Genomic DNA, 22,557 nt, shown 5'->3' on the forward strand with positions numbered 1-22,557 from the left:
TCACCGGTCAGATTCGAAACTTGAACTGAGTGATGAATGATAATCCTCCAGAGTATAAGCTCTTCTTCTTTTTTCTACCAATGTGTATCAGAGATTCAAGGGCTCTGGATTTTGTAGGTCTGCTCTCCTCATGTCACGCTGCCTAAGTACTGATCGTCTCAATTTGCTATTCAGGAGCTGGCTTCCATCCCATCTCTACACAACGGTCGGCAATGTATAGCGTTGATCTGCTCACCAGACATTTAGTCACCAGCACGTTTGGCTTTAGATTGCTTTATCAGGGCAAATCCCTCCCATCCCTTTGCGATCAAGCGCTTCAAGCTTTCATCTCTCGTTCTCTCCTCCATCCTCCTCCTCTCCATTTTCAAACACTTAACATCGGAAGACCGAGAGCTTGATTCCTATCACGTCGCCTCAACTCGTTGTAAGTCACTTTCCGGTCTCTTCTCTATTCTTTCAACCATGCTTCATACTGGGCTCTTTCATCCTCATGGTATCAGACAAAACCTAATCTACCAGTCTATCCCTCTCATCCTATCTCCTCCGCTGTCCCCTCTAATCTATCGATTGCCCCGCGAAGGACGAACATCCTTCGCTTTTGGGATCACAGAGAAGTGCTGGTCTCTCGCCCACCCTCCTCCCACTCGCACTTGGGGTCATCTCTTCATCATTGACACGAATCGAGTGCTTTCCTCTTTTTTACACTCTTAACCTCTCATTTCTACGACCTATACTCGATTTTCTTCCCATCCACCCAAAACCTAGGTGTTTTTTCAATTTCAAGTTTCCTCACCATCGAAACTGCTCCAGTCTAATCCTCGCTCAAGATTCCTCCAATTCCATACCACGAACCAGACGGAACAGAGTCGAGTAAGTTATTATTTTCTTCCTCGAATTTTCTCCCAATTACCTGTATTAAGCCTGGACTTGTCTTCCCATTTCCCTTCCATGAGCCAATATCCCCGTCTTTCTCCATCAGCCGACCTAGCAAATAAGGCACTGCTCTCGCAATTCACGCGCCAGTTAGTTCCCCGATCCCCGATCCCCCAACTCCCTTCTCCCCTTCTGTTGCGGCCTGGCAATTGCTTTTCTGGTTGCCTTGACCCTGCTTTGCTAAGCCTGAACCCTCTCATCCTGGACTCCCGCGTCCTCATTCATTCAGTTTGGAAAGGGGAAAGTAAACGAAGTTCGCGACTTCCATTTTTTTCAGTTTCCTAGGATCTTTCTCGCTTTCTTTCACTCGACTTCTCTCATTTCCTCACCATCTCCGCGAGTTCGGCTTGACTGATGTTAATTCATTATAGAGCCAGGATCGTTGGCTGCTACCTGCCGACCAGTTCAGGTTGCCCTTCAAGATGGCGAGTAACAGTGCCGGCACCCGCAAGGCAGGCTACGAGTACAACCGCTTTGCTGCTCTTCGTTCGGCCGGCTCTACTGATTCCGACGACTACGATTACGCCGGTGGTGGTGTCAGTCTTTGCGATTTTGCCCAGGAAGATGGCAACAAACCGGCCATGATGGGCGCGGCCAGCAAGAACTTGAATGAGTCGACTCCTGTTGGCAATCCGCCTACCCCCAACCATGGCGGCAATATGGCACCCATCGGCACCGGCCGCCCTTCCGATTGCAACGCGTCTGCTGCCGCAGGCGCCTATGTGAGTGATTTCAGCGATGCCTTGGTACAAATCAAGCGCTGCCAATAATCCATTGGTTTCCTGTTGCTTTGGCTCTGGCGTTAACAACCGTTCGATCGTTAACATGAAGTCACAGACTGGGAATTTGCATGCTACCGGCGGCATTGAGCAACCCAGCGTGAATGGATTCAGTGCTGCGACTTACCAGACAGCTCCCATGCAGAACCAGACTGACACAGCGGTAAATTGATTGCATTCCTTAGACTGTTCGAAGCGATGAAACTGACGAAATACTAGTCGACCGCCTACTATAACCCCGGCGGCAATGCCTATGTCTCGGATCCTTATACGGCGTCTAATTCTTATGGATCCATGACCCATTATCCTCAGAGCAGCACTGCTATCGCCTACCAGTATGGTGCTGCTCCAGCTGCATACAACACCGCTCCTGGCTATCATGCGATCCAATCCCCCATAGGACCGGCCGACACTCCTGGTCTGACTCTGGACCAGCGCTTTCAGCAGGTCAGCCTGAACCCGCAGGCGACACCTTCGCACGTGCCTAAGCAAGTCGACAATGACATGGACGAGACTCCCGGTTCGCCGATCCAGTACAAAGCCTACAATCAGACCGAGCCACGCAACTTTGCTCCGCGCACCGCTGGCAGTCCTTCGTATCTGCCGCCGCCCCCAGCCTTCAACCTTGGCCAGAATGCCAAACCCAAAGATAACAGTGCTCAGGCTGCTTCTCACTCGGCTGCATCTGATGCGGATCCTTTCTTTTCGCCTGGTTTGACGAGGCGTGCTGCTCCGGCCCCTACTCCTGCTCCCGTCTCGCAGGCCATGGTCCTCTCGTCCATCTCCGAGGATAACCAGCTTGATCTGGCCCCTAACCCGGTCTACTACGGTCCGGTCCCCGCAGAGATTCGTGCGCTCCGCTCGGAGCACCTCAACAGTCTCACTGACGGCCCGACCGGCTTGCCGACCCAGGACGTTGCTTTGAGCCCAGATAATTTCCCCTTTATTGAGAGCTGCACCCAAGCTGGACCGGTCTCGTATGGTGTCGTCAAGATCAAGAACGTGAGTCAATCGAACATCTTTGTGCCTCTGCTTTGTGTCTCTATAGCTTTTCATTTCGGACGGTGACTAATCTGAGTACTCATTTTCTAGATCCCGTTCGGTACGCGACGCGCAGAAATCATTGCTTTCCTCGGGCGCAATTCTAAAATCCTCAATGACAACCAGGAGCCGGTTCACATCATCATGGAGCGGGTCAGCAGCAAGACTCAGGATGCGTACGTGGAGTTTATGAGTCTTGCTGACGCCATGAGAGCCGTGGAACGTCACCAGATCAACGTCCAGAGGGGACGGCTTGCTCGCTTGGGCGACCGCCCTGTCGATGTTCAGCTTTCCAGCCAGTCGGCTCTCATGAAGGATCTGTTCCCACTCGCTGCGGGAGTCTTTTGGGAAGGCTCCAAGCCTGTCATCCAGGCGCCGGTTCCTGGCGAGCCGTGGAAGACGTTCAAGGGCTTTGTTACCGAGGAGGAGATGACCATGCTGGTGAAGCACGTCGAAATTCCCCAACGTGTAAGTGTCCATTTGTGTTGTTAGCCAAGTTGTAGTTCTGTGCTCACTGCTAACCAATCTCGATTACCCTTGCAGTCGCCCTACTCAAAGGAGTGTCCCCAGCGTCCTTACGAGTGCATGATTTCCACTCTCAAGAAGCTACCCTGGTACATGTCAAACCACATCACGGTTAGGCAGCGCTACGCCGTCTACGACGCCACGTGCAAGCTCATTTGGCTTCTCACGCAGAGCCTTGAGCGCCCGAACCGTTTCCACGAGGCGACCATCAACGTGCAGCTTCTCAAGCGCCTCGTCACGGCCGCGATGCTCTGCCCGGGCTTTTCGGTCGTGCAGAAGGACAACATTGCCGTTGTCGCTCAGATGCCCGAAGAGCGCGCACGCATGTTCAACCAGCCGCGCTTCGCCGACATGTGGACCCATCTCTACGCCCTGTGCCCCAAGCCGGGCATCCCGCTCGACGTGCTCGAGTGGTACATTGCCATTATCCGCGAGGAGACGACCCGCTCCGTCTATCGCAAGCCGCTTAACGAGCAGTACGAGATCCAGGCCAAGGGCGCCATGACCAAGCTGTACTTTGGCTACCTGTGGTATGAGCTCAACTTGCCAAGCGGCAAGGAGTTTGATAACCTCACCCTGCGCGATCTGGCCCGTCGTGAGCTGGCCGCCATGGAGCGCACTCTGCGCCGCGCCTTTCCTCGCCGGAACTGAATTCAGTTCCGGGAAGCATCGCATGCCTTTGGGCATAGCCTTCTCTTCTATTTCATCTCTCGTTAGTCGAGGCCGCTAAAGGCTGGGATATGGGAGGTCCAGGATCATATTCGATCCTATCGAAGTTGGGATCGGATCGGATTTGGTCATCCGATTGTTTCACGATCGGGAAAGGACAGGTTCTCCAGCTATTCAGAGACACTGCTCACAGACATGAACGGCTCCTTCTTTCTCCTTTCGTTTGTCTTTCTCTTCTTTCTTTACTTCTTTCTCGCTTTGCGCGCCTCGTCGGTTGGCCGGATGATCGACGATGCGTCTGGGACGGCCCCAGCACCGAGCTGTCAAGCAACCACAGTCATGACCGCCTATTGGAAGACACTGAACTGACCGGGCTATCAGCGAGAAGGTCTTAATCGGATTGATGGCGACCATCTGGCGGCGTTGGGAAGCGACATGATGAGATTTTCATTTTTCACAGGCTAGGTTGGTCTCCGGCCGTGTTTAGGCCCTCTGGGGGGTAGCTGGCACATCTATAGAGGGGATAGATGGATAGACCAAGATACCCAAGTACAGGCCTGACCTGCTCAATGATAAATCTTTGAGATGGACTCAATCAACAGGGCATTCATTGGCTCTCTTTATGTGGTGATGGCAGCCATTGCGTCCAAAGCAATGAGCATTGAATTCATCAAAAGGTTTGAGAGACGTTAAAATAAGGGGGACAGATGACATAATCACATGCTTTCGCATAACCTGCCGTAGATTAGCCGACGCGAGCCAATGGACGCGTCTGCACGTCTAGATCTGACGTGTGAAAAAAAGTTGAGAGCTTCCTCCGGCATCTTATCGCGATAATGGATTTTTGATAAAATCGGCTCCGTCACCGATTCGCAGTCTACGAAGTGCAATTTACATGGTGAATGGAAATGCATATTCAAAGTCTGTTATGACGCTTGACAGCAATAGCGAACTATTGTTGTAATTCTAAAGGGTCATCCGTTTGCTAGCGATCAACCACACCGGCAACTTCGGTCAACTGAACGAGAAGGCCCGAGCGACGTTCGACGATGGCTTCAGTGCCAGCTACTAGGTCGATGCCTGGTAGCTCGGGGAGGAACACAAGCTCACACGAGGATGCGCCGCTCACCCAGTCGCGAGAGACTGGAGACGTTAACCCCGAGTCGCGCCAAGGCGATCCTATAGTGAACCGCAACAAGGCAAAAACTGCCTTCTCAAAGTCATGGGCGCACATGGTGGCAGGCGGGTAAGCTTGCCGAAGGGACAAGTTCAGGCCATGGCCCCGCCATACTGACAATGGTCCTCTTCCGTTAGAATCGGCGGCATGACTGCCGCAACCTTGACGGCGCCCCTCGACGTGCTTAAGACAAGGCTTCAGTCCGACTTTTATCAAGCCCAGATCAGAGCTTCCAGAGCCGCCCACACTACCTCAATGAACCCCCTCCGCACTGCCGCCTTCCATTTCAACGAGACAATATCCATTCTCTCCTCCGTATACCGCCAAGAAGGGCCGCGTGCGCTCTTCAGGGGCCTCGGACCAAACCTGGTCGGCGTCATCCCCGCCCGCTCCATCAACTTCTTTACCTACGGCAACAGCAAGCGTCTCATCACCGAGCATCTGAACCACGGCAAGGACTCGGCCTGGGTACATCTCACCTCTGCTGCGCTAGCAGGTGTCGTCACCAGCACGGCTACAAACCCGATCTGGATGGTCAAGACCCGGCTACAACTCGACAAGAACATGGCGGCGGAAAGCGGCGGCGCCACCAAGCGTCAGTATAAAAACAGCGTGGACTGTATCCGACAAGTACTTCGCAATGAAGGAATCCAAGGCCTGTACAAGGGCATGAGCGCGAGTTACTTGGGTGTCGCCGAGTCGACCATGCATTGGATGCTGTACGAGCAGCTAAAACGAGCGCTGGTGAGGAGGGAGGAGCGCATATTGCGAAGCGGTAGAGAGAAGACCTGGTGGGACCACACGGTCGACTGGACCGGCAAGTTTGGCGCCGCAGGCGGAGCGAAGCTTGTTGCCGCCGTCCTGACATATCCGCACGAGGTGTGTCCCGTCCGCCTGCTGACCGGAACATGTCGAGCGAAATACTAATTCGATCCCAGGTTGCGCGCACGCGTCTTCGTCAAGCGCCCATGGCTGACGGCCGGCCAAAATATACCGGCCTTATCCAATGTTTCAAGCTGGTGTTTAAAGAGGAGGGTATGATTGGCCTCTACGGCGGCATGACGCCACACTTACTGCGGACCGTCCCCAGTGCGGCCATCATGTTTGGCATGTACGAGGGTATTCTACGACTCCTTCACACGCCGGCATAAACCATCCCCCTTCTATGTCGCAAGCCAATACCGGACCTCAAGCTTTGGATCCATCTCAGCGACGGGTCTTCTGTATAACACTGTGTAACAATACTAATCTCAACTGGACGAGGCGAACCATACGGTCCTGGGCATCATGTCGGCGAGCGCAACCCGTTACACCCCGCTTTCACGGCATAGGTTGCGCCCTAGGACGGTCTCAGTCGTTGCTGTATTTCATGGGCAAGGACCCTCCCATCTTATACGATCAAATATCACATATAGAACCAAGGATCATAGAGTGGGATGTATAGGCGGCATTCGGCGTCCTTCTTTTCTGCTTTCTGCATTGGAGATTCTCACTGGCGTTGGGGTGTAAAACACTGGGGGGTTGTAGCCGGACCACGGCTTGCAATGCATGTACGTCAAAGACTTGGAGAGCACTGAATATGAATGAATTAGCACGGTTACGAGGGCACGCAGTATGATGGCGCGGACTTTGATTGGATATGGTCAGGGCAGGCATCCGGGCTTTGATCAATCGACTGGCATGGTGGCTACCCATCAACAACCATCACGGTGCAAGGCGGTGTCGGGCGGATTACAGTACCATATTCACACTGCCATTTATTCCAGTCTCATCATGTTAAAAGCATACTCACATAAAAGGTGTTCTTGCTCTCAGGGAGAGAACTGAGGTGAAAAAGACATTGGATATCTCAATAAAACCGCTCAAAGCTGGCTAGAAACGGAAGACCAAAGGAGGAATCAGAATACCAGGCTGACCAGTGAAGCTGCCTTCCGCCCATTCATGCACCCCATTCTTCTCTTGCCCAGGCTGACCCCCTTCCTCGCCATTGCATCAAATGCAGGTACAATGCGTAGCAGTGCACACCACCAACCTATCTCGCCTCGGCCAATATGCCGGAATGCTAATACTTACTCACGGGGCCCCAACTTATCTGAGGTTTTAATCCACTCCCCGCTTGACTCTCGCGTGCACATAACCCTGGTTAGTCCTCGTCGCCCAACTTGTGTGCCTCGAACCAGCCGCCGGGCGGCCGTTTCCGAAGCTTCTTTGGCCTGCGCCGGCCGGCATCCCTGTCCCGGTCTGTGCCATTCCTGCTTGTCTCACTGTTGACAGGAGTAAATAATCGTAATCTCGAAAAAAGGGCGGCCGAGAATAGGGGTGAAGATCTCGGCCGCGGCGGAGAGGAGTCTGGCAATGTTGTTGTTGGGTAACCAGTTGGATGGCGCTCTTGTCACCAGGCATTCCGGTCCCAGTTCGGATCTGATATATGTGCCTCGCCGTCAGTATTAGTCCACTTCAACTTCCCTCTCCCTCAGCCCTCATGTCTGCCGCAACGACCTGCAACCATGAGAGAAGGCACACTCACCCTGCACAAAAGCAGCCAGAACCTTACTCCCCGTCTGGAGGAGCGGATGTCCCACCACAATCTTGAGGAACTTCTCCAGCCCCGCGCGGCGGCCCTCAATCACGTCGTCGCTGAAGCGGTTGGTAAACACTTTTCCCGGCAACGGGGGGATGGTGACGCGGGCCGACTCGCGCTCGAGGATATCGCGAAAGTACTCGAAATCCGAGTAGCGCCGCCGCACGCTGCTCTGGCGCAGCTTGAAGGCGGGTATGTTTGTGCGGCAGACAATCTCGTAGTCGGTGTACATGTGCCGGCCGATGCCGTGCGTGCGCGGGTTGCGCACCTCGATCTCGAGGAAGTTCTCGGGCGGGCCGTAGATTTCGTCGAAGGACTGCTGCCGCGTGTCCGGGAGCGATTGCAGGATCGGCCGGTGCAGCCGGGCGGCGGCGGCGGCGGCCGCTGATGCTGCCGCGGTGGGGGATTTGTTGCCGCCGGCGGTACTACTGGTGGGTGATGTGGGAGAGGCTGGAGGCATTTGCTGCTGCTGCTGCTGCTGGGCGGCCTCGCTGTGGCTGCCGGTGGTAGTGTCCATCTTTGTCGTAGTCACTTTACTCGAGAAAGGTGCGCTGGGAACACCCCACTCTGTTGTTCTAGGTCACTTATCAATGCGCAGGGGCGCTGCGGGTCGTGTAGTGTGCGCCGGGTCAGCTGTTGCCTCGTATGAGCGGAGAGGAGCGGTCGTGGCCTTTTGAAGAATAGGTGCGATGAGTGTGGCGAGGCGTGATGTTTGAACGGTCAAGAACACCTCAATTAGTAGGTAGGTTGTATTTGAGCTACTTGCAAGGGTGGGGTATCAAACTCGTGTGCTCTTGCAGATCTGCGGGGAGAAGTTGCGATCTGATCTACCTACTTATACGGAATAGTGCAGCTGCAGAATACGACCACAGCTAGGTAGTGTATCCCCGTCATGACGTCCGAATTCTCATACCCCATCCTCAGATGGAAAATAATGGAAATTCAGACCGAACTGGTCTTGTCCCGGCTATCACCTACAGAGTGCAAGGTGTACAAGGAACTTTATTGTTACATTTCCGCCCTGTACTGTGTCGCTGGAACCTGCCGTTGCTTCCCGCATCACCCAACTAGTGAACATATCAATTTCCAGTCCCGCATTATCGGATGCCCGTTATTCTCGCCCGAGGATCGCTTGCACCTCGCAAGAATAGCTGTGATGCCGGTTGGTATGAGCCGCGAAATACAGTCGACAAGGCAACACTCTCACCTTCACAATCCCATGCTTACTCCAGGACCCCGTCGCTGCCTTCCTAGACATACTGTAGTCCTCTGATAGCCCGTTTCACTTCCCGGGCCGCCAATGCCTCGGCGGTGATGCCGGACGGGTCGTGTGCTCCTGATGATCCTTCACATATAGAAATGCCCACCCATTTGAAATCTCATTTCTTGTCGGCAAATTTCTGGTGAATAGCCCGAATCTGCTCGTCAAGATTGAAGGTTTGCAGGTGGTTGATGTGTGCCTGGCTCTTCCCATCGGGATTGCCATCGAAAGCGTGCATGGCAACCTTTTTTCGCCGCGCCTGCTCCTCCTCCGAGACAGGCTGGCCTGAAACCCCGTCAAAGACATCGCTCCGCTGGCTAGCCAGACGCTTGAGGTTGTTGGCCACATCAACCGTAGACAGGTTGGTGGTGGCAAACCTGGCGTCTGCCTTGGCCTTCTGTTCCTTCCAACGAGGATCGAGCAGTTCAACTACGGTAAATTGTTAGCATGTAACCTGACTGCTTGGGGGAGGCAAACCTACTTTTCATGTGCTCCTCCATTTCGTTGAGTGGAATCTGCTGCTTGCAGTTTGGACACATGGCTGTCTGGGTGCCAAACTTGCTAGCTGCTCGTTGCGCCGCGCGCGGGACATAGTTCTCCTTGATCTTCATTGGAGCAGGGCCGCCTCGGGCTTCAGCTTGTGCTTGCTGCATACGGAGCCGCTCTTGTTCTCTCTCCTGAGCCTTCTTTGCCTCTGACTCCTCCTCGGCCGACCTTGTGGGGGCGGGAGCTGGCATTGGAGCGCCATATGCTTGCGGGGCCGGTCCGTTGGCGCCCTGATAGGCTTGTGCCGCCGGTGGCGGCTGCACGGCCGGTGCTTGTGCGCCGTATGTCTGCGGAGGATACGCGTTGTAGCTGGTGTCGTCAAAGGGAAACGCTTCCTCAATACGTAGGGTGGAGCTGACGGAGACCTTGTTTCTCTCTTCCAGGGAAGCGTACTGGAGATCGTTGAGCGTCGTCGGAGGTGGTAGGTTCGCCTGGTCGTCCGCCTCAGTAAAGACGATTGTCTCGACCACGACAAAATCGTTCCAGTCGATACGGGCAAACTCTATCTTCTTCTTCTCTTCCTCTTCTTCCTGCTTGGCTTTTTCGGCCTCCTGCCATTTGGCGTATTCGGCCCTCTGTTTTGCGCGCGCTAGAACCTTGTACTTATCGGCCACGTTTTGGCGAAGCTGGTCGACGCGCTCCTGCTGCACCTTGGTTCCCTCACCATTGACTCCGCTCTCCCGTAGAAGAATCGAGTACTGATCGACCATGCTCTGAAAAAAGTTGTGAAAGGTGTGGTTGGGTATCAAGAACTGAAACTGGGGGTTGCTTGCCTCACGCTGGGCAAGCTGTGTCATGAAGGGACGCCCGTTCTTTGCCACGAACAAGGCAGTTAGTCGCACAATCTCCAAGTCTTTCTGGCTCATTCGAGGCATACGGGCTGAGAACTGGAAATCAGGCGGCTTGGGCGGGCCCGCGGGCTTTGGCGAGGTTGGTGCAGCAGCAGCCTCGCCAACACGACCTGCCGACAGCGCGGTGCCCCGTCCCGACTTGATCTCTTGCTTGCGCCATTCGTAGTACGCATTATAGGGATCCGAGCTCGTCATTAGAAAGCTAAACTTTGGATTCTTGCCATGGTTGTCGCGGATGCGCTGCTCGAGGCCGGCGCCGCCTCGCATGACATAACCCGCTGTTTTCTCGATGGCCTCGCGGATTTCGCCCGGCGGTGGGATGATGATGCCAGGCGGCGGCTTGATATTATCAAGCGCAGCGGCTGCCGAGGCAGGAGCATCGCCATTTGTCGCGACAGCCATGGCGCGCGCGAGTGCGGTTGCGATTGTTTGATGGCTTATTGAATTCGGTTTATTTTGGCAAATGTGAGTGCAAGAGACGATGTCGGCTGTAGAAGTCCTTGCCTGTTTGAGAAGGCTGTGCCGTTTCATGGTCCGTGCGTCCAAAAGTTCACAAGAGCGAGAATACCGGTAATTACGTGAAGTGGAATCATACTTTATTCTTACAGGTAACATAAGGACAACATACAAAGCGTTATAACACATGTTTAACAATCTGCTTAGAAGATGTCAACAGTTCTGTTTCATTTCCCTGTATCGAACCAACACTGGGAATCATCTTGCGACTAAGAGGTGTTGAGTGCGACCTGATTCGCATGTCGCCGAGTTTTGAATCACTTCCATCACAGGGTGAGGTAGTTCTAATTGATACCTTGATAGACACCCAGGTGTAATGTAACTTACAAACCCATATACAGACGACGACGGTACCTTGTAATTACTTTACCTCCATAGCAGTCACCATTGCAACTGCGCAAAGGAGCCTAGAGCCTGGTACGCGGAGCACTCAGGGGCCCGTGTCAGTCTCTGGCCCAACCAATGGAGTCCCAGCCTCGCATGCATCCACCAGCTGCAGCTGTTTATAGACCGACAAGGGTTTGAGGCCACTTAAGCTACAATCAATTTAGGGATGCATACGACAGCTGAGGTGCAACCCCCTTTCTAGCTTCGTTTCCACTCAGCCTGAGGCCGAAGCCAGAGAATCGTCAGACTTGCTGACGAATTCTTCTTTCTCGACCATCGATTGCCCTCGACGCCGACTGTTCTTCGCTTCCTCGGTTGTCGATTCTTCACTTGTGCCTTTTTTCCTGCCATTCCAATCCGATGGTAGACTTGTAATGACCCTTCACCTTCTCGACTCTCGTTAATTCTTGTCTTATGATCGTCCTGATTTGCGGCTGAGGCTGTCCCTGCGCTTCCACACCCCTGACGAGACGAAACGACTCTAGAAAACCTGTCAACTCAATCGCGGCTGTTTCAACAACTATCGGATACTCTCTGCGAGCCGCCCGCCATGGCTCGACCGCCGAGCGTGAAGCCCGTAGGGGCGCGGCCGTCGCCCCCTCCGCCGTCCTACAGCCAGGCCACCAAAGCCAGCGCGAAGACGACGAAGACCAAGGATGACTACTCGTCCGAGGGGGTTGAGGACAATGATATCTTCCTCCTTCCAGGCTCAGATGTTCAGCTCGTATTTGGGATAACGGTGTTGTCGGCCCTTGTCCGCTTGTTTCGCATCTATCAGCCCACCAGCGTTGTCTTCGACGAGGTCCAGTATGTACACTGCCTTACCGTCTTGCTAGTTGTGGCTGTCCTGACCATATCGTTTCCATCAGTTTCGGCGGCTTCGCTTCCAAGTACATCAAGGGCCGGTTCTTCATGGACGTCCACCCCCCGCTTGCGAAGCTGATGATTACACTCTTCGGCTGGCTCGCTGGGTTCAATGGAGACTTTGATTTCAAGGACATTGGCAAGGACTATCTCGAACCAGGTGTCCCTTATGTGGCCATGCGGCTGTTCCCGGCCATTTGCGGTATTCTCCTGGCCCCGACCATGTTCCTGACGCTGAAGGCTGCGGGTTGCCGCACTTTTACTGCCGCCATGGGCGCCGGTCTTATTATTTTCGGTTTGTCCCGCCTTCCGAATGCCGGCAGATTTGAATTTGTAGTCTAATATGTGCCACAGAGAACGGGCTCCTGACGCAGGCGCGTCTAATTCTGCTTGACTCTCCCTTGATGATTGCGACAGCTTTCACCGCCCTGTCCTTCACCTGCTTCACCAACCAACAGGAGCTTGGTCCATCCAGGGCCTTTACCCCAAGCTGGTGGTTCTGGCTTGTCATGACTGGCCTTGGTTTGGGAATGACAGTCAGCATCAAGTGGGTTGGGCTATTCACCATTGCCTGGGTTGGCTGCTTGACTCTGGTCCAGCTCTGGGTTCTGCTTGGCGACTATAAGAACGTCACGGTTGTAAGTCTCCCGTCTGCCTCTTGGATGTCTCTCTCAGCTGATAAGCTTGCAGCGCATCTTTGCAAAGCACTTCATGGCTCGCGTGTTCTGCTTGATTGTGATCCCCCTGACCTTCTACATGGCGATGTTCGGTATCCATTTTCTCTGCCTGGTCAACCCGGGTGACGGCGACGGTTTCATGAGCTCAGAATTCCAGTCGACTTTGAATTCAAAGGGCATGCAGGATGTCCCTGCCGACGTGCTTATGGGCAGCCGGGTCAGCATCAGGCACGTGAACACCCAAGGCGGCTACCTCCACTCACACCCTCTCATGTACCCTACTGGATCCAAGCAGCAACAGGTCACTCTCTATCCCCACAAGGACGACAACAACCTGTGGCTCCTTGAGAACCAGACCCAGCCTCTTGACATCAACGGCCAGCCTATCAATGGCACGAGCGCGTGGTACAACCTCCCTGAGACTCCCTATATTCGTGACGGCGCCGTCATTCGCCTTTATCACCTGCCTACGCACCGTCGCCTCCATTCCCACGATGTGCGCCCACCCATCACCGAGGCCGATTGGCAGAACGAGGTCTCTGCTTACGGCTACGAGGGCTTTGACGGGGACGCCAACGACTTCTTCCGTGTCGAAATTGTCAAGAAAAAGTCAAAGTCCGGCGTTGCCCAGGAACGGCTGCGCACCATCGACACCAAGTTCAGACTGGTTCACATCATGACAGGTTGCGTGCTGTTCTCTCACAAGGTCAAACTCCCGGACTGGGCTTCGGAGCAGCAGGAGGTGACGTGCGCTCGTGGCGGCACTCTTCCCAACAGTCTGTGGTATATCGAGTACAACGACCATCCCAAACTCGGAGCAGATGCCGAGAAGGTCAATTATGCCAACCCCGGCTTCTTTGGCAAGTTCTGGGAGCTTCAGAAGGTTATGTGGAAGACGAATGCCGGCCTCGTGGAGTCTCACGCCTGGGACTCCCGCCCACCCTCTTGGCCTATTCTCCGGCGAGGCATCAACTTCTGGGGTAAAGATCACCGCCAGATCTACCTGATCGGCAACCCGATCATTTGGTGGAGCGCGACTGCGGCTGTTGTCATCTACATCCTGTTCAAGGGCGTCGCTGTCCTCCGCTGGCAGCGCAGCTGCAACGACTATTCCATTCCCGTCTTCAAGCGGTTCGACTATGAAATCGGGACTTCAGTGCTTGGATGGGCTCTGCACTACTTCCCATTCTACCTCATGCAGCGGCAGCTCTTCCTTCACCACTACTTCCCGGCGCTTTACTTCTCCATCATTGCGTTCTGCCAGATATACGACTTCGTCACAGCACGCATCTCCGGTGTCGGCCTGAGAGAGAACCCCATTGTCGGAAAGGCCGGCGCCGTTACATTCCTGGCCCTGTCGGTTGCTGTCTTCTCACTGCTTTCTCCACTCGCGTACGGCAACGCGTGGACCAAGGCCGAATGCAACAGAGTCAAGCTCTTCAACACCTGGGACTGGGACTGCAATACCTTCCTGGATAGTGTAAGTGGCTTCCCCAACGGAGTGATACCCGAGAGAAAGTTGCCGCAAAGGGGGCGGTAGCAACGTGACGGTGGATGCGAGGCAGCCTTTGGCATTGAGCAATGTATGGCAGGAAACTGTATGGGGCTGGCTCAACTGGTCGAATATTTGTCATCAATTCGACCCGCCATGGAGACCCCAGAGCTCACACGTATCCAACATCATATCAATCAGATACTGACATTTCGCTTGGGTCCATAGTATGACGCGTATAAGACCCTGTCGTCCACTCAGGTGGCGGCCGCGCAAACCCCGCAGAAGTCTGTCAAGGCCCAGCAACCTCCACCCGTTGCTGGCGGGCAGCATGGCCAGGTTCCCATCGCGGATGTCCAGAAGCAGCAACAGCAAGAGAAGCCAAACGTCTCGGGCGCGCCCCTGCCGCCCAACAAGCGGCTGGTGCACACCGAGGAGCGCATTGAATATCGCGACCAGGACGGTAACCTTCTGAACGAGGAGCAAGTCAAGGCGCTTGAGGGCAAGGTCGAGTTCAAGACGCGTTATGAGACGCGCACTCGCCTGGTTGACGCTGAGGGTAACGAGATCTTGCTGCCTGCCGATGGTGAGCAGCAGCATGAGGCGGCCGGCGTTGCGCCTCCTCACCCGGATGTTGAGGGTATGTCTCTCCTTGTTTTCCCTTGCTTTCCCACTCATTTCCTCCCATTAGACCCGGGTAGTTGGAAAATTTTGGGCTGACACGGTCCGCTTACCATTATCAAGGCGTCGACCGCGAGACGCCCAAGCGCGCTGTCCCTGACGAGCATATCCCGGATGCCAAGCAAAGCGTTGAGGGGGAGAAGGAGAATGCAGGAAAGGCCGCCAAGCCAGCCAGCGAGGGTAATGAGGCCACGAAGAAGCTCGCAGTAGAGGAGGAAAAGAAGGATGAGCTCTAGGCGGAGTGCTGAAATCCTACTAATTCGGGAGTGGATGGTTGTTGGTTGGAGCTCATTTCTATCCTGCCGTCTCTGTCAAGTGATTGCCTGCTTGCAGGTTGGCTCATCAACGTGTCTGTTCTATGTCTTGTATCGTATCATGCTCGCGGGCAATCTAATGAAAGACGGATGGGAAGAAATGGGTGATGGTTTGGGGATGGGAAAAAAGCCATGGGACAAAAGAAGGCAGATGGTACATCGTTTGGGGAACCAGATTTGGTAGTTCACCATCTACAACTCTGTACTCCAGGCATCCAAGGAGGACGACACACTCAGTCCTAGATTTCCTTGGTCATGTCCTTAGGTTATTTGTCCGTTCTAGGATTCGGTTGAAATGGAACTGCAGCTCTTTAAAATGAAATATATGATTAACATCAGTACGCTGCTTAGCCAATTGCTGCTAGTAGCTGTGCAGGTCAACAATGCGGTGATAACCAACCCCCGCCAAAGCCTCTAGAAAGTCTCGAAAGTAAGATATTATCATGGGATTCGTCGGCTCTTACTCCATGCCGTAGAATATCGGACGAGCTGCGAACCATCAAGGGCGGCAAAGCAAAGATACCGGATCTCACGTGGCATCACCACCAGGACGTTGGCCCCATGCAGCCGGTGCCCCAGCAGATTCATGATGTGAGACGCTTCAGAGTTCAGACTCATTGGAGGCATGGCGATATGGGGTAGGAAGTAGGAAGGATCCGTAGTCTTGGGGTGCTGTGCAGAGTAGAGATCGTAGCTTTGATACAACAACGCAAGGCAGGTCTGAGCATGTGATGACTAGCCCGGCGATGCGGTCGAGATATCCGTCTTTCCATGTTCAAATTTGGCTGACCGAGACCCAGGGCTGACGGGATGGCCGCCTTGCTGACCGACATAAAGTGGGGAGACCAGCTGTCTGTTTGCCATGGTTAGCACGCCAAAGTAGGAGACCGTTTACAACAGGAAGGTGTCGTCTGGATTGACAGCTGCTTCTGTGTACTGTGCACATAGTAGCAACTGCGATGTTGTGAGTTCCCGTGCCGCGATTGATAAGCAGATCTACCGAGTACCGACGGGATGAACCCAGGATTCTGGTCATTTGTGGGCTTGGCATGAACTGTGAGCCTCAACACCAAACCGTTGGCCCGAGCGCCCTGCCAATGTTCGCTGTGGCCAGCGGCCAGCCTGAGATTTTGCTGACGGTCTGTACGCTATACAGTATATCCAGTAATTAGAGTATTCCATATGCTTGTACAAAATAGATGGTCTAGATGAGTTTCGGGAAAGAATTGCAGGTCCTTTAATCCGATATTGTGGACAGCGAATACGACAAACTTGTTTGCAACCGCGGAGGATTGTGTTTTGGAACGAATCCTGGTTGCAGAGGGCTCAATGACGTTTGTTACGAACTTTACGAAGCCCTGGTTCTTATGCGAGCAGGGGCCACAGGCTGCACCCGGTGATTGCACGTGGATGCGCCGGGCCGGCACGCCTGAGCCAGTGGAAACAGGCAATTAATTCACTTTGACGGTCTGTGCCCCAAATTTGCTTGGTGCAGGTGGAACCCCACGGCGCCAAAAGAGATGGAAGAAATGGTGCCTGAGAAAAGCAAGCGCTCTTTTGTCCCATCAAACTCGAGAGTCCATCATCCGTGCGGGCCAGAACAAGAAAGACCCAATAAAGCCTGCAGACCCCGGTCTCGAGTCTGGAGACGCTTTTCCTATCGCAGCGTTGTCGTTTAGCTCTTCTTGGGAATCGCTGCACGTCGTCCGCCGTCGCATTCCCTCTTCTTCCTCGTATCCTCCTCCGCTGTCCGTTTTGGGCAAACCACCTTTCTCACTTCTGGGTCTTCGCTCGCATATTAGATCCCTTCGACGTCTTCTGCTACGCGGGGATTGACGTGATAGGGCGAATCGCTTTTGCCCACGATTTCCTTGTCTCCATTGAACGCGCACCACATACCTCCCGGACGGTCTCAACGCTTCTCGGACAATATTCACCTCTTCGTAACGCTCAAGGGTGTCTTGCAATCTTTCAGACGATACCGCGACGGTTCGAATAAGTGAAAAGTGACGCCAGGGTGGGCTTCCCCTCGCTTTTCAAGGACCCGCCAGCCACTGGTGCGGTCCGAAGCAAGCCTTCAAACTGGATTACCCGTATGTACACACAGCTTTCTTCTCTACCTATCCAGGCCTTATCCTATGGGCGACCGTGAGCATTGGATGGAAACTTGGCGCAGCAACTGGCAATTGAACTTGCGAGCTCTGTTGGGATGAACAGCTAGCAAGTCGTCAAAATGCGGTTACTAACGGGCGGTGGCAAAGCTTCGTTGCCGTGGCCGGCTGGCCGTCGCACCAGGGCCCTTCTAGCGGCCGCTCGGCATTCGGCCACAACAGGTCATTATCCAGCATCTTAAGGTCAGCTTCTCCGAAACCACCAACTCCTCATGCCCGGTCCAATTCCACAACGGAATTTTCGATGGCAGCCGACGTTGTCCGCCCGAGCCCTTCAACGCCACAGCCCAAAAGAGCCTTTGTGTCCCAATCCCTTGACGATGACAACGATTTAAGCACAATACCCGACCCAAGGAGCAGAGGAATGAGCCCTGCCCACCTGGCCAGCACGGCCAGCCCGCATCATCCCGACCTCGACGAGGAAGTCGCCACCTTAAGCACGAAGCTCATCAATGCCATCAATCACCAAACGACGTTGGACGACAACCTGTCCGCCGCTAGGTTGGAGCTGGAGAAGGCTCGGGAAAAGATACGGGAACTCGAGGCTGAGGTGCAAGAGCAGAGGAAAATGCTTGCAGGCGACGTGTGGGTGAAACGGTCCAGCGTAGAGGCTGAAAAGGCAAAGCTGGCCGCCCGCATCGCTGAAGAGAAGAAGGCTCGCGTGGAGGTGGAACAGCAAAAGAAGAAGATCGAGCAGGAGCTGGAGAACCTGACGACCGCTCTCTTTGAGGAAGCAAACAAGATGGTAATTTCGGCAAAGGAGGATGCACGAGCTGAGCACGAGGCATTGCAGCGCAAGAATGACCAACTCAAGGCGCAGCTCGCTGACACTGAGGGTCTCCTTCGATCCCAGCAAGAGCAGCTCGCCGAGCTCAAGCACGTAATGGAGCAGCTGACAGCTGAAAGAGAGGAACGAACTCCTACCACAGTCCCTTCTTCCCCCGGCCTCAGCCACTTCGATGCCCAAGAGGCGATAGGCCCTTCGGTCGGCACGCATCATCCCAGCCCGTCGACACCTTATACCCCGTCTTATCCAACCAGCTTCACTCATCTTCTACACCCTGTCCTCCGTACCGACCTGGCGGCATACAGCGATTTCAGGGACCTTTTGCGAACATCGAAGAGGCTCTCCGGTTCTCGCACCTCCCCAGGCCAGTCAGGCACTGGGTTGACATCGTTGGGGATCGGTCTAGGCTCAATTGTTTCGCACGTTTCGGCTGGTAGTGGATCCAACTCTTCACTAGCCACAACCGGGAGCCCGACGGCAACCTCACCACAGACACCAGCTACTCCGGCATCATCCGTTAGCACTGCCTCTTCTACTGTCACGCCAGCTCTCCCACACCTGAAGGAAACAAAGTTTTACAAGAGGGTACTCACCGAGGATATCGAGCCGACTCTCCGCCTTGATATGGCACCAGGGCTCTCTTGGCTTGCCCGACGCAGTGTGCTAGCATCGATGACGGATGGGTCGCTGGCTGTCGAGCCTAGCCCTGCTACAGCTACGGGCAGATTCGGCAAATTGATCAAGCCCGAACTATATCCTTGCTCTCTTTGCGGCGAATCGAGGAAGGAAAATGAATATCTCCGAACCCACCGTTTCCGCATCAGCGAGGCCGACAATGCCCAAACCGGGTACCCCCTCTGCAGTTACTGCCTGGCCAGAGTTCGATCGACATGCGAGTTTTTGGGGTTTCTCCGCATTGTCAAGGATGGCCATTGGCGGGCTGAAGATGAGGACGCCGAGAAGGCTGCGTGGGAAGAGTGCGTCCGCCTGCGCGAGCAAATGTTTTGGAGCCGGATCGGCGGCGGCGTTGTGCCCACCGGCCACGGTCGCCATGCTTCAAGCTCTAGCGTTGCTCCCAGCATTCGCGGAGAAAGAAGTCCCAGGCCGAGCCAGGATGTTGCTTCGAGGGCCGCAGACGCCGCGGCGCCCGTGAAGCCGACTAGGCCGCTTCCGCAGCTGCCCAGCACATCGGAACATGATCCCCCGGAAGAGGCTGCCGAAGTTATACGGCCGACGAGCCCTGAGGATGTGGTAACAGGTGTGCAAACTGAGGCACGAGGCGCCGAGCAGCAGATTCCATCCCCGTTCGACAACTCTGCTACGGAGCTGCAGGCCGACGTTAAACAAGCCATCGACGTCGACCATGCACGCCCGGAGTCGAATCCCAGTCTCTGATCAGGATGGCCCATCACAAAACAGGGCAAAGGCAACGCTCCCCTCATGACCAACAACCCAAACGCAATGTTCCCTGCTTGGTCATGGCCGCACAGTTTGCAATGTGTTATTATCAACAACTCTGGTGGGAAGTCCATTTTTATTCCCAAGCGAAGAGCGAAGTAAGGGATTCATTTCGGCGTTCCGGCTTCTTCTTATCGCTCTATCGGATATTCGCTCGTGATTTTTCTGATTCGCGTCGGACAAGAAGCTTTATTGAGTCTGGCGTTCTCGGGTTTACACACATTTAGATGTTTGTCCTTACAAGGCAGGGGGGTGGGGACAAGTAGTATGCATACAAGGCAGTAGAATGTATTAATGAGGATTTGGGAAGGGAGGATTGAGAAACCGGGGCTCAGATTAGTTAATTCTGGAGAGCCAGATCCATACATATACAAATACATATATATGATACGACCATAATCTCTAGTTGACAGACTTGGGTTGGCTTCGTCATCCAGTCAGTACGTGGCTGATGTGTTCTCAGAACATGTACGCCTATGCTTCATGCATTGTGCTAGGATTGCGAAATAAGTGGCCAAACGGCGTTACAGTTTCTTCGGTATGCTTTTCGAGCCTTACTTTTGCGTCGTCCAGTAAGTATTTTGGGTACTCCTCTCTCTGACTCGGAACGTCTGGAAGCATACATGACAGCATGTTCGTGATGAGACAGTCTGAGAATTCAGCGTCATATAGTCTCCTAACCCATGGAAGTCAACGCTAGATAGTCAAGACGGGCCTGGCTACATCAAATCTAAACACTTCAAGACTTGCATATTACTCGAGGAGCTCAGTAGCTTTTTGCCCCCTTTATCCAGACCAAGCGAAGAACAGGTATTGCGTTTCTTGTTTGTCTGTTCTTTTTTTTACTCGACAACTAGCCACGATTCCACCACAGTTGATTACACTACCAATTCATCGGTCCAAAGAGATGGGTATATGAAGTCAGGTTGTGAGGTTAGAGGGTCAGGAAGTACCCAGTTTTGAGAAGGAGAAAGCACAATATGCCGACTAACAAGAAGAACGAAACGGCGATGGCGACAAAAAGCCGAGTGACGGACCAAAATGACACAAGCATTGTGCCTGCCGGTAAAATAACCAAAACACGACAATGTGTAACCAAGAAAAAGGACAGAAAAGACGGATGGGGCACAAAAAGGAAAGGGAACGACAGATAAGCCAAAAGTCCGCCACTTCAACCTCACCACAGCCAAAATGCTAACAGAGCTGAGAGTCGAGGAGTTATTCAAGCAGCCGAAAATCAAGTCAAGTGTCGAGCCACACAATTGTCATTTAAAAGGAAACAGTCCAAAAATCTCACGTAAATTCACTCCCAGTCTTCAAATCCCCCTTCACCATAAGGATTCCACTCCTGCCCAGGGTAGCTGGTGGCGCTCATCTGGGGAACGGCCTCTTCCTCCTTGCGGCGGGCGTCGTCCTCGGGCTCGGAGGGGAAGACGGGGATCTTCTCCTCGAGCACGAGCCTGCGCTCGGCCTCCCTCTGCTCCTCGGCCTTGCGCTTGGCCCGCTCAAAGATGGCCACGCTGTCCTTTGCCTTTGCGGCGGCGTCGGCGGCCGAGCTCTGGTTGTTCGCCGAGCCTGAGCTGGGCGACTTCTGCAGCGTCGCAATGGTGGCGTCTTGGATGATGGGCGATTCCAGGTCCGAGTCGGACGAGCCCAGGTCTGGAGTCGTAGACGATTGCCGAGGCTGGATCTGTGAAGGGACCTGCATGGACGGGGCCGGGCCCGAGAACTGGTGCGTGTACCCAGGACCTGCGGGTGGCTTGGCGGGACGTGTTGCCTCATGCGACGACCCAGCAGACTTCGGCTCGACGGGGGTATTGATGATGATGGTTTCGGCGGAGCCCGGGTGTTGTTGCTGCTGCTGAGCTGAGTGAGGAAATTGCAGATGACGCGGAGTCGCGTCATAGACGTTGTCGTCTGCTACGCGTTGAGTCGGTGTCGTAAGCTGGTTGATCGGGGACGTGGGACCAGGAACGGACGGTTCGGGGCTGACGGCCCCCGCATCCCGACTGATGTTGGCGTCTGCTTGTACCGAAGGCACAGGGCTATCCGTCCTCCCAGGAGTAGGCAGCGGGCTTAGTGACGCGCTTGGCGAGCGCGCACTGAGACCGGCGCTGGCGTCAAGGGAAGCAGCATTCGCCGGTTGGAACCGCCCAGTTCGCTGTGATGGAAGTGACGCAAGGTCGCCATCCGCCGAAGTCTCGCCTGCCGACTGCGTCATTCCCTGTGCACCTTGCTGGTTCGGTGGGATATAGGACTGGGGAGGAGCTGAGCGTTGAACCTGGGGCTGCGGCGGGACATTCTGCTGAGGGCTGTGCGTGCTAGTAAAACGAGTCGCCTCGGGGTGAGGCTTTGCCTGCTGTAGAGCAGGGGCTCCGCTTGACTGCGGGGCCAGAGGTGTGGAAGCCTGGCTAGATGGGGAAGGGGACACTCCAGGGGCTCGAGGGAGCGGGGCGGTTGGCGGTGGGTGAATCTGTTGGGTAGGCTGGGCGGCCAGCTGGGGTTGAACATGCCCACCCGTCACCTGTCGGCTAGTAACATCTTGTCCTTGCTCCTGCGCAGCAGGACCCGTAGGCATCGGACCTTGAGCTTGATTCTGGGCTTGTTTGGGGGTCTGGGAAGGAATGGTGGACGAGGCCTGCGTGGCAGATGAAGGTTGAGCCTGAGGGTTAGAAGCAACGCCGAGCAGGGTCTGTGTGCTGGCAGCTCCAATTGGAGCCCATTGTTGTTGAGGGAATCCGGGCGGCGGAGCGTACACCATGCCGTTCTGTATAGGCCCAACGTACAGGGGAGCGGGAGCCGGAACAAGACGTCCCTCAGCGTGTACATATCCGTACCCTCGGGGGA

At 54.5% G+C, this 22,557-nt stretch overlaps 7 protein-coding genes across 7 annotated transcripts; 5 read left to right on the forward strand and 2 right to left on the reverse strand.

Annotated features, from left to right (window-relative positions):
• Positions 1-1,355: 1,355 nt before the first annotated feature.
• N656DRAFT_833873 (uncharacterized protein) lies at positions 1,356-4,255 on the forward strand (the record flags this gene model as incomplete). Its single annotated transcript, XM_064818701.1, has 4 exons — positions 1,356-1,655; positions 1,932-2,714; positions 2,805-3,221; positions 3,297-4,255. 4 exons carry the CDS (start codon positions 1,356-1,358, stop codon positions 3,927-3,929), a joined length of 2,133 nt encoding a protein of 710 aa, XP_064675219.1. The 3' UTR covers positions 3,930-4,255.
• Positions 4,256-5,023: 768 nt separating this feature from the next.
• On the forward strand, positions 5,024-6,275 carry N656DRAFT_786339 (mitochondrial carrier; the record flags this gene model as incomplete). Its single annotated transcript, XM_064816512.1, has 3 exons — positions 5,024-5,193; positions 5,262-6,003; positions 6,063-6,275. 3 exons carry the CDS (start codon positions 5,024-5,026, stop codon positions 6,273-6,275), a joined length of 1,125 nt encoding a protein of 374 aa, XP_064675220.1.
• Positions 6,276-6,942: 667 nt separating this feature from the next.
• Positions 6,943-7,500, forward strand: N656DRAFT_53126 (uncharacterized protein). The gene has a single exon (XM_064809971.1). It carries the CDS (start codon positions 7,066-7,068, stop codon positions 7,393-7,395), a length of 330 nt encoding a protein of 109 aa, XP_064675221.1. The 5' UTR covers positions 6,943-7,065; the 3' UTR covers positions 7,396-7,500.
• A 16-nt stretch (positions 7,501-7,516) lies between these two features.
• On the reverse strand, positions 7,517-8,165 carry N656DRAFT_698533 (Phox-like protein; the record flags this gene model as incomplete). Its single annotated transcript, XM_064810720.1, has 2 exons — positions 7,517-7,545; positions 7,652-8,165. 2 exons carry the CDS (start codon positions 8,163-8,165, stop codon positions 7,517-7,519), a joined length of 543 nt encoding a protein of 180 aa, XP_064675222.1.
• A 919-nt stretch (positions 8,166-9,084) lies between these two features.
• Positions 9,085-10,765, reverse strand: N656DRAFT_699925 (putative pre-mRNA splicing factor; the record flags this gene model as incomplete). Its single annotated transcript, XM_064810823.1, has 2 exons — positions 9,085-9,395; positions 9,448-10,765. The coding sequence occupies 2 exons, from the start codon at positions 10,763-10,765 to the stop codon at positions 9,085-9,087; spliced, it is 1,629 nt and encodes a 542-aa protein (XP_064675223.1).
• A 771-nt stretch (positions 10,766-11,536) lies between these two features.
• On the forward strand, positions 11,537-15,623 carry N656DRAFT_773833 (glycosyltransferase family 39 protein). Its single transcript, XM_064814140.1, has 6 exons — positions 11,537-12,073; positions 12,136-12,425; positions 12,485-12,768; positions 12,821-14,287; positions 14,528-14,939; positions 15,044-15,623. Exons 1-6 carry the CDS (start codon positions 11,817-11,819, stop codon positions 15,214-15,216), a joined length of 2,883 nt encoding a protein of 960 aa, XP_064675224.1. The 5' UTR covers positions 11,537-11,816; the 3' UTR covers positions 15,217-15,623.
• A 1,191-nt stretch (positions 15,624-16,814) lies between these two features.
• On the forward strand, positions 16,815-21,289 carry N656DRAFT_786361 (uncharacterized protein; the record flags this gene model as incomplete). Its single annotated transcript, XM_064816514.1, has 3 exons — positions 16,815-16,826; positions 17,590-19,348; positions 20,994-21,289. 3 exons carry the CDS (start codon positions 16,815-16,817, stop codon positions 21,287-21,289), a joined length of 2,067 nt encoding a protein of 688 aa, XP_064675225.1.
• Positions 21,290-22,557: the final 1,268 nt, after the last annotated feature.

The sequence above is a fragment of the Canariomyces notabilis genome (genome assembly GCF_033297395.1).
Source record: "Canariomyces notabilis strain CBS 508.74 unplaced genomic scaffold N656scaffold_1, whole genome shotgun sequence".
Lineage (NCBI taxonomy): Eukaryota > Fungi > Ascomycota > Sordariomycetes > Sordariales > Chaetomiaceae > Canariomyces > Canariomyces notabilis.

What these genes read in the sequence shown, in the direction of transcription:
- N656DRAFT_53126 (XM_064809971.1), top strand. Translation starts at nt 7,066, where the DNA reads ATGCACCCCATTCTTCTCTTGCCCAGGCTGACCCCCTTCCTCGCCATT.
- N656DRAFT_773833 (XM_064814140.1), top strand. Translation starts at nt 11,817, where the DNA reads ATGGCTCGACCGCCGAGCGTGAAGCCCGTAGGGGCGCGGCCGTCGCCC. An exon ending in CGCCGGTCTTATTATTTTCG is followed by an intron (nt 12,426 to 12,484) that starts GTTTGTCCCGCC and finishes TATGTGCCACAG; the next exon opens with AGAACGGGCTCCTGACGCAG. An exon ending in TCCTCACCCGGATGTTGAGG is followed by an intron (nt 14,940 to 15,043) that starts GTATGTCTCTCC and finishes ACCATTATCAAG; the next exon opens with GCGTCGACCGCGAGACGCCC.